At 32.5% G+C, this 13,304-nt stretch overlaps 1 protein-coding gene across 1 annotated transcript in view; it reads left to right on the top strand.

The window, feature by feature from the left end:
- LOC107438545 (Dynein heavy chain at 93AB) overlaps window positions 1-13,304 on the top strand; it is a 72,689-nt gene that overhangs the window by 34,471 nt on the left and 24,914 nt on the right. Inside the window, exons 22-31 of the mRNA XM_043039645.2 lie at window positions 789-1,055; window positions 2,224-2,385; window positions 4,169-4,402; window positions 6,273-6,533; window positions 8,103-8,246; window positions 8,391-8,570; window positions 10,014-10,115; window positions 10,207-10,509; window positions 12,073-12,344; window positions 12,995-13,117. Of these exons, the coding sequence (XP_042895579.2) occupies window positions 789-1,055; window positions 2,224-2,385; window positions 4,169-4,402; window positions 6,273-6,533; window positions 8,103-8,246; window positions 8,391-8,570; window positions 10,014-10,115; window positions 10,207-10,509; window positions 12,073-12,344; window positions 12,995-13,117 (2,048 nt within the window). The remainder of the gene's footprint in view (window positions 1-788; window positions 1,056-2,223; window positions 2,386-4,168; window positions 4,403-6,272; window positions 6,534-8,102; window positions 8,247-8,390; window positions 8,571-10,013; window positions 10,116-10,206; window positions 10,510-12,072; window positions 12,345-12,994; window positions 13,118-13,304) is intronic.

Raw genomic sequence — 13,304 nt, forward strand, 5'->3', positions numbered from 1 at the left:
TAACAAGCATGCTTGGGAACTAAACACTGGGGGTTTTGCTTTTGGCAGATCACCTAACCGGAACACCTGTTCCTGCAGCCCAGAGCCTAAAGTCAAGAAAACTGAGATGGGCACATTAGGCCTTGGCCCTCTATGGCCTCTATCAAGCCACTGAGTTTAGTTTAGTTTTCCGTTTTTTTCTGGATCGAAAACTCAAACAGCTTTAATGAAGTTTAATGCTGGTATACAAAAGATGGAGTAGAAAAAGAAGGTAAAGGTGCTCAAGAAAAAAATTGAAAAGACAAGTTAAACTGGAAAGGTAAAATATTTTGCAAAAAAAAAATCTAAATTATTCGAATATTCGGTGGTTAGGTAGATTTGTTGTAGTTGTAGTTCATTTGAGTCGCACTAGAGCTGCGCAATGGGATATTGGCGACGGGCTGGGAAACATCCTTGAGAATGAACCGAAGACATGCCATCACAATTTTGATCCTCTGCAGAGGGGATGGCACCCCCGCTTCGCTAGCCCAACGACCTGCACGTGAAGTCGAGCACTTTACGGTAGCACAGTTTAACGAGGACCAATACCGGGTGGTTAGGTAGAAAATTATAAATTATGCGATTTTCCGCATTTTTGACATTTTTGCACAACTTATAAGGCCTGATTCATTCCTAATATCAAGTTTAAAAAAATATATTTAAATAAAACAAGACAATTCTTAAATATTTCCATTTTTTTAAAAAAATAAATAAAGAAAAATACTCATTCTAATTCAGTTTTTCTAAAAACATATTTCTGTTTTCTCAAGGCTGATATAGCAAGCTTATATTTGAGAGCTGGTGTGAAAAACATCGGATGTCTTTTCATGGTGAGTGATGCTCAAATAGCTGATGAACGTTTCCTGGTCCTCATTAACGATCTCCTTTCTTCGGGAGACATACCCGATCTCTTTCCGGAAGCAGAAGTTGAAAACATCGTATCTGCTTTGAGGTCCGAAGTAAAATCAGCCGGCATATTCGATTCGCGGGAAAACTGCTGGAACTACTTCATCAACAAAGTAAAGCGAAAATTAAAAGTAAGTTTCTCCGAAACTTCCTTAAATTGTCTCGTTTGATACTTAAAGCAAAGAATGATTTATTTTAATCGGAACTATTCAGATTTATCTATATCTTAATCTGAACAACCGAATACTGAAAAAAACCCAAATGGTATCAAGCTTGGTATGAAGACTAATGATGACATGGAAAGTAGAATTCCGCGAAAAAAATTTAGTTCTAAAAATCTTGGATATAGGAATTTTATTTGCTGTAACCATTCCTTACAAAACATCAGTCCCCGTACTGTCATTTTCTAATCTTACGTTGAACTGTGAATGCATTGCACTGATTAAAATAATACAAAAAACAACGCGCTCTGGTAATATAAGCCGCTTATTCACTTGAATTGGCTCACTGCAACTGAAAATATTTTTATCTACTTGTTTCTATAGCCTAAACTGCAGTTTACGATACGAACCTGACTGACTGTTAATTTACTAATGCTGTTGAAGATGCGACGTGCTTATACGAAGTCATAAATTTGCATTTTACTTTAATACATGTATTTTATTCCTGCTGATTTTCGATTTGGTCAACTACAGCGATACTACAAATACTTCTATCGCCGGTTTTTCGGAACAAAATATTTTTTTCTTCACAAAATCATATTTCCCATGTCATCATTAGTTTCCGTATAAAGTTTAGTGCGATTTCAGTTGTTGGATTGAGCTACAGGTGGCTCTGAATAATGTTAGTATATCACCCTGATGTCAACATTTATATGAATGTCCTTCTGGGCATAATACTGTCAATATAAAAGTACTTAGTTTATACTTAATCCTTAAATGTCATAATTAATAGCAGAAAACCGTAACATAATTTTATTTCTTGAGACAATTTTTTCTATGCTACTTAGTCGTAGAAGAATTTAAGTAAATAGTCTTATTTAAATTATATATTTCAAATTAATAAATGACTATTTTCTCAAAACTAGGATAATAATCTGGATGAATACGACTTTGTATAAAGTATAATCATAAATTTTTAAAAATCTGCAACAAAATATGCAAAACAAATTTAAATTTTAGTTTTTCCGAAAATGTAAAATCTAATGTAAATAATAATGAATTTGCCAAAAACTTAGATTGTTACTTCACAGTAATTTGTACCTGCAGCATAAATGTTTAATGAAATGTTTATATTTAGGTAGTGCTGTGTTTTTCTCCAGCGGGTTCGATGTTGAGATCTCGCAGTAGAAAATTCCCGACTTTGACAAGCTGTACTTGCATAGATTGGTTTCACCCCTGGCCCAAAGACGCCCTCGTGACAGTCTGTAATAAATTCCTCGAAGATATACCAGTGCTACAGGTAATAAAATTACTCAAATTGCTTTTTTTCTTTTCATTGCCAATGCAAGAAAAGAAAATTCGTCGGTTTTGTAAACATATACATGCGTATAAGAGTTCTTATAATGAGTATAAGCGCCTACAGATTTTCTGAAGCAAATAATTTCCGTTTTAAATATTTATTACTCATATTGCTTTCGTGCTTAACGCAGAACAGTTGAATTTTTAATCAAGTATAAAATTAAAGATTAAGTTTACGAGTTTGCAGCTTCATATAGTTGACGTTATTTAAAAAATGTAAGAATAGATCCCACTGGCATCCAGCTTCCTACAAGGAAAAGGAAAGCTATGATTGGTCAAAATTACTTCATGTAGATGGATAGTTTGAAACTGAATTATTGATTTTTTTGTCTGGGGCTTCAATTCCAAATTGCCTCATATGTTTTTTTACTAATGAGTATAAGAGGAATGTGTGCCTGCATCTTCCAGGGACGGGCACAGTAGACAAAGTTCATTTTCTGTTTTAGAATCTAGAAAATGATTCTAATTTTTTGTTGTTGTTGTTGACTTGTCTCGATTACTGAAAAAAAATGTCGGTATTGGGAGTACTAATCAGTGGCTACCAACCTCAAAGCATATCAGTGTAGTGAATACCGGGCTAGTGTAAACCAATAAATAGCCTCAATTTTATAGAAATGTCATCATAGGGAATACTGGACAAGTGTAAACCAGGCAAAGACTGTTAGCCTTAAAAAACATCAATGTAAGGAAAACAAGGCGATGACTCTTAACCTTAAAAAGCATCAGTATAGGAAATACCGGGCAAATGTAAAACGGACAATTACCTTCTAACCTGAAAAACATTAGCGGGGAAATTCCATGTAAATGTAAATCCAGCAATGGTTCCCATATCCTGCTATATAGAGTTATTATATAGAGTTATTATCCCAATCAAACCAGTTATCATTAATAATAACCACACCTTTTGGTAAATGTGATAATAAATGCAAATTAATCATATCGCACGGTTTGCATTTTACCGGTATTCTCTACACTGATTTTTTTTTAATATTAAGGGTGATTGCCCGTTATTCCGCTCTCCGGCATTTTTCCTCCAGGTATAAAATCTCCAGATTTGAAAAAGAATGTAACAAAAATATATACTTTTAACTAATTTTGAAAACAAAACCAAATTTTGTTTTCTCGGAAAAAAATTCTCTCCACGATCTTAAAAAAATGATGATAATAATAATAATAACCAACTTTTGTAAGAAAGCAGCTTAATATTGAAGAATTAGTCAAAAATTTCAATTTCAAACTGCCTCCCTTTGTGATGACGTAGTTTCTTCGACCAATCAAAGCTTTCCTTCCTTGAAGGCAACATAAAATATTTATTTAAAAATGTTTGTCCTTATAGCTACACATCAGCGTCACTAAACTTTTACATTGGATTAAAAGAAAAATTACAAAAAAAAAAAAATATGTTTAATTCAATTTTTTACAAAAATGGAGATACAGACTTTTGTTTGTTAGTGTTGCAGTGTAGTAGTTCAAATCATATATTTAATCATTTATAATACTTTTCCAGTTGTTAAAAAGATCAAGGAATAAAGTTAATAACTGAATCAAAAAAGTAGTGACTCGGTAAATCAGTTTCTAATTAAATAAAATTTTTATAAACCTGTAAGTCGAGGTACAATAATATACAAAAACATAATTTTCCTTATTTACATGCCACATTAAATTAATCCTTTGCTGAAAATGACGTTTTAAACCTGTTTTTTCCCCCCGCTTTCACACATCAGCCTGAACTTAGATGCTCAGTTGCAGACTTCGTAGCCTTCACTTACCGATCGGTGAATGAGGTGAGCAAAGCATATTTACGGAAGGAACGTCGTTCTGTAGAGACTACTCCCAAAAGTTTCCTACAGCATGTCAAGACGTACAAGATCCTGATGCAGAAAAGGCATAGTTTTCTCAAAGATAACATTGAAAGGCTAGAAGTAGGACTTCAGAAGCTTGTGGACACTAGTAAGCAGGTATACTATACTGTTCGAATTAATTGGGACAAATGAAAAAAAAGTGATTTATTGAAACTTTAGCTTTTAATCATTACATACCTTAAGTTACATTGATACATGTCTGTATTAATATGAAGTATATCCTCCTTTAGCAGATATGACTTCAAGAACACGTTTTGGCATTGATTCCACTAGTGTAGCGTACATGTTCTTGACTTCATCGTCGTGGAACCATACTTGAATAGCACTTTTTATCATTTGTTCTGCTGTCGTGCAATTCATCTTGGCTAAGCGATTCTTTAGAATATGCCACAGGTTCTCAATGGGATTTAGGTCTGGTGAATTACCAGGCCAATCAAGCACTTTTATTTTGTTTTCTCGCATAAAATTCTGGACCAGTTNTATCTATAGACAGCGCTTTTTATGCTTATTCTTAAAATGGTGGAAGCCATCAATATATGGAGAAAAGTGCTGAGAAAATGAAAAATGTTTGTGGTTTTTTTTTTTTTAATATTTAAAAAATATATTCAAACAAAAAAATTCTAAATAATATTTTTAAAAGTTAAAATAAATTAATAAGAATTATTTTTATATAGGTACGAAATATCGCACTGACTTGATTGCCTACAAAAAAATACAAAAAACCTTCGTAAGAGCAAATTTTCTAGAATTAGTTGATTTTTTCATGAAAATAAAATAATATTTCGTAGATTAAGAATTTTTGCATTTGGTTCTTGTCAAATAATATTTTTACATCATGTCACAGTTTCGTAAATTTTTTTTTTATTCTTAGTTAGAATTAAGTGATATTTTCATTAAAAAAATATGCACAAAAAATATGCGCTTATTTTTTTGAAATATAAAATGAGCACAAAATATGAAAAAAATATGTTCAAATAAAAGATAAAAAAGTTGTTTAATTTGTTATACGTTTATGAAAATTAATTATTTCTAGGGGGCCAACTAACAAACTCATAAACACGCTGCGCAGCTCCTTCCGAGCAAGAGCTCGAGCAAGTTTCGCTCCATTATTGGATACTCATATGTATCAGTCTAGCATTAAATGTATGCTGGAACTATTTTGAAAATAAAATTCTCAAAATATGTAAAATAACCATCTTGTGAAAATTTTAATTTATAAACATTTCATTCAATCTATATACATTACAATTCGATTTATATTCATTTCAGTGTTGCATGGAAATAAGAAATTGCATTTGCAATAAATAATCCCTAAAATTTTCTTTTAAACGGAATCAATCATAAATTTAAGTGTTTGGAGACACAACAGTTTTAAAAGGCTTTTATTCATGAATTCTCAAAATGATAAAAAACCAATGAAAAGGATAAGAAAATAAGAAAAAAAAGCATAGGTGTCCGAACTGCGTTGATAAAACTCATCTCTTTCTTGGGTTAACTATTAAAAATGGTGTCATTAAAACTATAATAAAGCTCAAAACTATTATGTTACCTGCGTAAATTGATTTGGATAATTAAAACAAAAATATAGAACAGTTTGTTTAGATAGCTTTTAACTTTTCATTTCTGCCCAACATATAGCTTAGTTTGCTTCAACTTTTCGTTGTCCACTGGAGAACATAATTTTCATTCAGAAATTTATAAACATGTATGTTTAAACGTTCATACTTATGTCTGATCTCTCACTTGTTATTTTTAGTTTTCAGTTCTTTGTTGCAAACGCGAAAAAGAAATTTAATTGTTTTTAACAATATACACACTTACGCATTTAAAGTTCTTTTTTCTATTCATAATAATAGTTTAATCATCAAATTTTAATCCTTAAAGAAATTGACCATTTGCTTATTAAAAAATGTATTAATTAGAAATTAATTAGAAGAAGAAAGCAGTTAATTTCTTTCGATTGTAGGTTGATGTTCTGAAGACACAGCTTGCAGAACAGGAGATAGAATTGCAACAAAGAAGTGAGGACATCGATGCTCTTCTGGAAACCGTTGGTCAAGAAACGGAGATAGCTTCTCGTGAAAAAAATGTTGCAGCTGCAGAAGAAATCAAAGTAACGAGAATTCACGAAGAGGTCTCAAAACGCCAAAAGGAATGTGAAGAAGATTTAGCAAAGGCAGAACCCGCTCTTGTAGCTGCTCAAGAAGCTCTTAACACACTAAACAAGGTTTCTAATTGCAATGCCTTTTTTTTCTCGCGTGGTCGCCTTTGGTCGCGAAATGAAAACTATAATTCAACCATAATGAAAATCATAGCTTAAACAAATCCCCCACCTTCCTCTTTATATAGGTGGCTCACCAAGACACTATTCCTTTCCTGATCGATTGAATAATCAGAATCTATATGTTCTGCATCGTTGTTGTATTTTATGAAAGTCTCCCTGTCAGCCGAAAACAAATCACAGAACACACTTCACACTTTGTCGGAGAGTCCATTAACGTAAGCACTAACGGAAACATGCTTATGTGCTGTCAATGCACTTACAACTGACAAATGGAACACGGTGCATTCTACTGGAGTTCTAATTTAGTTTTAGACACTGAGTAACATATCTACGCAAAAATTTAACAGATTTTCACTGTGATTTTATTTTAATTTCATGAACTGATTGAACCCTGAAATAACCATCATACTTTGATTTTTACATAAAAATTTTATCTTCTTATATATTTTTTAAAATGTTATTTTTTTTTCTTTTTTATGCATATTTTTTTAGAGTATTAATATTTGTTAGTTTTTTTAGGTTAAATATGTTTTTAGCTGCTTGAAAATATAGATCTCACTAATTTTTAGTCATCTCTCTGAAGTTTATATGCGGTTTCCACGACCCCTAAACACTCTAGTGATCTTTCAACCTTTTATTTTGTTTGATTTCCGCTTTATTTTTGAATCATACATGGTTCAACTCCTTTTAATTTCACTACATCCTAATGTTTTTTACGTTTGGTGCATATAGTCGTTTTACCACCAAATTTTACCTTTAATTCAATCCCATAGCTTTCCGTCTCTTCGTTATTAGTTTAATTCTTTGGTATATAATTTCTCCGTAATAATACCGTATTCTTTTTGAACATTAGCTATGCATTCGTTTCTTATGTAAATAAAATACGCATTATAGACTGTATTTTCAAACCTTAGAAGAAGTTTAAAAAAAGTTTCTTTTTTTTCTTCTTTTTTTTTTCAAATGGCAGGCACTGAACATTATTCTTCGCCTTAGAAGATGCCGGAATTGTTACTTATCTCACGTTACCTAGTGGGCACCTGTGAACCAAAGTCACGGAAACAAGCAACATTACCCACGACACACACTGCCACAAACCCGTTTATAGGGTGGGCCACTTTCACACATCACACATAACAGAGGACAACACATAGAGAGAGAAACATCCACGCCCAGAGCGGGATTCGAACCCGTAGCCATTGGCTTCACAGTCAGGCGTGCTAACCTCTCGGCCACATGGCCGGCTAAGTTTCTTTTATTACATATGCTCATTCTGTGGTGATAATACTAATACTATATCACTTACCATTTTTTGATTCCGAGTCAAGTTAGGTTTAATTTTTTATGATTATTTTATCTATTTTATGGTTTTAATATGTTATCTAATTTAGTTTTAGATTTGCCCCATACAGTACTGGCAACTTTCAATTATATTTGTACCAAATATATATATTAAGCCTCAATTTTTTTGAACGTTTCTGTATCCGTTATACTAAGATAAAAAATTTTCTGCAGAGCAATTTGACTGAACTTAGAAGTTTCGGATCGCCCCCTGTAGCAGTAAGAAATGTAACTTCAGCTGTGATGGTGCTTTTAGCAACAGATGGCAAAATTCCAAAGGATCTTTCGTGGAGAGCTGCCAAGCTTACTATGAGTAAGGTACTCAATGCACTCATGTGTACTTTATACTATGCTTTATTTTCATTATACGCTTAATACTTTATACACTCATTACGGAAATGACTTTAACAAGCTAAACTGAACCAAAAGATTTAATGATCTACAAACCTTTCAATTTTGCAGGTGGATAATTTCCTAGATTCCTTGATTAATTTTGACAAGAACAACATCCATGAGAATAGCTTGAAGGCAGTCCAAACATACCTCAAGAGTCCAGAATTCAAGCCGGAAGTGGTCGTTGGCAAATCTCAAGCTGCTGCAGGATTGTGTTCATGGGTCATCAACGTTCTCAAATATTATGAAGTAAGGAATGAAAATAATTATACTCTTAAAAAAGTAAAAATAAGATATATAATAAAATCGATCTTTACAAAAATTGCCTAATCCAATGACGCCTCTTCCCAACAGGGTCATACAGGTGAAGGCTTGTCGATTCATATGCCGTTTTTGCTCACATTGACCACACTGCTAATGAGAAATACAAATGGTACGCGAATAATGAGTTATGATGGGTTCGTAGGGGATAATCACGAAAACATTTACTCATATGATTTCTAATGCGCATGCCCAGTCGTGACGTCTCAACTGGATTGATTGGCAAACATACTTCTACGAAGTACAAAAATCTATGTCACTTTCAATTTTGCTCTTGAGTAGAGGTCACATTCCTCTGAAACGTAAGCTTCAGTGCCCATAACTGTGCCGTTGTGTTAACTGTGGATGGTTCACTGTGTTTTTTTTCTCTATGGATGTTAATCCGTATATAGCTAAACACAGGGGGCTCTAATGGTTAAAACTTGTAAACAGATTTCAAAATTTCCGATTCATTTAAAAAACTCACCATCATATTTTACCATTGTAAATAAACTCATAGCCCATAGGGTGACAGCCCATGGAAGGCCAAGGCCTACTGTGCCCATCTCAGTTTTCTTGACCTTGGGCTCTGGGGTGCAAGAGCAGATGTTCCGGTCAGGTGGTCAGCCGAACGAGGAAACCCCAGTATTTAGTTCCCAAGCATGCTTGGTTCTCATTTATCGACCCACTGAAGGGATGAAAGGCTGAGTCAACCTTGCCCTTGGATCGAACCCAGGACCTGTGGCACGGGAGAGCGAAGCGCTACCACTCAGCTACCGGGCGTCATCTTGTAAATAATGTTAATAATATTACTTGAACTATTTATAATTCAATTAAAAAAAGCCATTTAACTTTAGCTGAATTCATAAGATACTGAAGACAACCCTTATACTTCATTTAGGTCGTAATGTTAATTTCTTTAAATTCATTAGTGGCTCTCGACTTCCGGAAATAAAAAAAATCTTATGAATAGTAAAATTGTATATAAATCTAAATATAATCAAAATAATAAAATTTCTTAGAAATTTAAGTCTAGAAGTCTTTCGAAATCTGTTCACACATCATCTCGTAAAACATAACATAATAAGGGGATGCGACTGCGCCGGAATTTTTCTAGATTCAATAACAGTTTTAAAATCCTGCTACTGCTTAAATTCAGTTAACGATCCATATAACACGAATGCGAGTTAGTTAAACTCAAAAAGTCAAACAGAGTCAAGCAAGTTTGCCCAAATGTTTATTTTAGTAACTCTGTCTTCTAGGTTTGAATTCAAAGCGCTAAAATATTTCTTTCTTATTTATGAATCATATAAGATAAATCATTAACTATTTTATCGAATAATTTTGTGTAATTCAAAAGTTTATCTTCATTCATTCACTTATTTATTGAAGGTATATTGTGATGTAGATCCAAAGCGTAAAGCATTGGCTGAAACTAATGCCGAATACAACGTTGCGAAAGAAAAATTGGCTCGGATCCAAGAAAAAGTCACGGTTAGTGTTTTACAAAAACTGTATTAATTTTGAATTATTAATTGAGAGAAACTTATTGCTAATTTCCCTATTGCTTATAACATATTTTTAGGAAGCTGAAATTCGTCTGGCAGAGTTGCAAACTAGGTGTGAAACTGCCAGAGAAGCAAAAGCTAAGTGTGAAGCGGAGGCTGAAAAAACTAACTTTAGCATCCACTTAGCTAACCGACTTCTGGGAGGATTAGCATCTGAGAGACAGCGATGGTCAGAATTAGCAGCCGATTTCAGACGCCTTGACAGCACTCTACCGGGAGATGTACTTCTGTCATCTGCTTTTGTGGCATATTTAGGTCCTTTCACTAAACTGTATAGATTACAACTTATACATGAGTACTGGACTCCCTTTTTAAATGAAGTGAGTATTTTAGTGAGTCCTAAATAACATTATACAGCTATAGATTGGTAATATTTTGCGGCTAGGTTAATTTCATTCAAAAACATTAATAAATTAAAAATTTGGTTTTGAAATGGTAAAAAAATATCAGATCAAGGAAAAAATTGCAGAAGATTAATATAAGGTTTCTATTCCTGCATATCATTTGTGTTATTTTAAACTTATGAAATTAGCTGCACTGTTTATATGCTTGAAAACAAACTGGAAAACATTTGATTAAATAAATTAGATTTTAGAAACTAGATTGCGCAATTTTTGATTTTTAAAAATGAAGTAATAGTGAAGAGCAATTTGATGTAGAACACGAAAAGTTATTGGTTATAATGTCTATTTTGATGAAAAGTCTCAAAACCGAGAGAGTTCGTTTTTATTGCAAAAGAGCCAGCTACTTGGTTTGCATACTACAAAGGAAAGAGTGTGATGACAACTTTATAGACATAAAATGTACCCAATTATAAATAGGCCACTGGGGCAAAGTCTTTTGTTATCATCGATCTAATCTTGGAGCATTTTTTCAAATTTCATATCGCTTAGCGAAAATATCAGTTAGTCTCACTTATATTCATGGTTGATACTGAGATTTCGCAGTTTTTTGAGTTTAATTTGGTAACACATGTAGGTTTAATTTTCATAAACATTTTTAGTGGATACGCTATTCCTTGAAATTGATTTAAAAAAAGGTATGGTTTTAGCAACATATCAATAAATATTTTATGTAAATGTTGCTTAATTACGGTTTAAAATTTTGTATTTTTTTCTTTTTATAAATCTAAAAATTTATCCCACATCTTATTGTCTACTTTAAGCAGTAATTACGTGACTTACGCTATCAGACCTAAATTTTTATTCTAAATCTTTGCTCTTGGGTATGAAACATTCTCTTTTTGGTGCACTGTATTGTTGTATGTGTTATCATTAAATGTAGTGTGCAATGAATAGAATTATTACTTTTGAAAAGCACAATTCAATTTCAACGCATTTTTCGAAAGTTAATTAAGTAATCAGACTCTTTGCAAACAGACTCCGTCATTTTACAATGTTCCAAGCTAGTTGTGAAAGGTTTCTAGCATTTTACAATCAGCCACACAATTTTTAATCTTTTTGCTATCCAAGCTTATTGGAAAATACATCATCTATTGCTCAATTAACCAAATTTATATGAGGCAGTAGTGAAGTTTCATAATAAATAGACTTTATTAAATAAGCTTTATTATAATTATTAAATAGGGTTTATTTCAATAAGCGTAAGCAAATTTAGTGTAAGTAATTCTTCGCAGTTTCCTAACTTGCCTAAAATCATAGAAACTGATTTAATGAACTTAAAAAATAACATACAGATTAAAAATTTCTGAAGACCTTTTCAATAAACCTGGAGCTTTGCAAAAAGCCGGCGACATTTGCAAGGAGTCCCATTTTTTTCTCCAATGAAACTACGACAGATTCATCACCCTCAATCTCCCAAATTTCTGAATTAAGAGGGCTAATATTTTTTTAAAACTTAAATCACCATTGTTTAATTTCCAGAATAAACTACCAGTTGGTTTGGATTGCATAGATAGAGCTGGGACAGAAAGCCCAATCATAGCTTTGTTACTAGAAGACGAGACTGTTGTTGGAAGATGGCGAAATTTAGGCTTACCTGGCGACAAAACTTCAGTGGAGAACGCAGTTCTCTTTAATTCATGTTTCTTGCTGTGGCGTTGGCCTCTCATCATTGATCCACAAATCAGAGCAATTCCCTGGATAAAAACCATTTTTGGAAATAAACTTTTAATTGTAAGAACGGATCAAAAAGGGTAAGATATTTATAATATCGGATCGACATTTTAAAATTTGATCTACTTATCTAAGTGTTTTGTTTGCAATAATTAGTTGTTATATTCACCTTTAAAATTACAAATTAAAGTGATTATCATTAAATAGGAAACTAAGTTTGCTTTACTTAACACAAGGTATTTGCTTTCAGAATGGATAAAATATAGCTCAATATTAGTAGAGGATATTTTGTATCTTCCCCGAAACAGATTACATGTTCACTTATTTCCCGCAGTAACTTCACCTTACAAACTAAAAGTCTAAACTTTTATCTGAATGGTAGTGAAATACCATGACTGTTTCTGCTTCATTTTCCCCTTTAAAATAATCTTGTGTCGTACGAAGTCAATGATGCTCTATATTTTTATTAATATCTTAAAAAATTAAGGGGATTAAAATTTTGACTCCAAATTCAGTCAATGAATGACACTATAAATAATCTCACGTAGTAACACGTCACGTGTGCTATTATAGCAACTTTGTAACTAGAGATTGTTTTTATGAGTATAGTGCTTGAAAGGAGGTACAGTATTTTTGTATGCATTTCGTATTTTTTCATAGTATAATTAAACTCTTCTCTAAAACATTTTACATCGATTGGCATAAGAAGAAATTTATTGTAATCTTACAGGTACTTAGATATAATAGAAGAAGCTGTCACATCTGGTAAAGCTGTTCTAGTGGAAAATCTTTCTGAGAAAATAGATCCACTTTTATTTCCACTAATATTCTGCAATTTTGTGAAAAAAGGAAAGTACGTTTAAAGTTACTTTTACATTTAAAGTAAATAATTTACTTTTCATACAGGGTTACTATGTTAGGGCAGTTTTATTCGCACTTACATTCTTTTAATTTAATTGTTATCAGTTGAAAATTTTAATTAATTTCTTTAAAAGCTTTATTTTGCAAATCTAAAATTTATTTTATTTCAAAATAGCACA

This window comes from Parasteatoda tepidariorum, chromosome 2 (assembly GCF_043381705.1).
Source record: "Parasteatoda tepidariorum isolate YZ-2023 chromosome 2, CAS_Ptep_4.0, whole genome shotgun sequence".
In the NCBI taxonomy this organism is placed as follows: domain Eukaryota; kingdom Metazoa; phylum Arthropoda; class Arachnida; order Araneae; family Theridiidae; genus Parasteatoda; species Parasteatoda tepidariorum.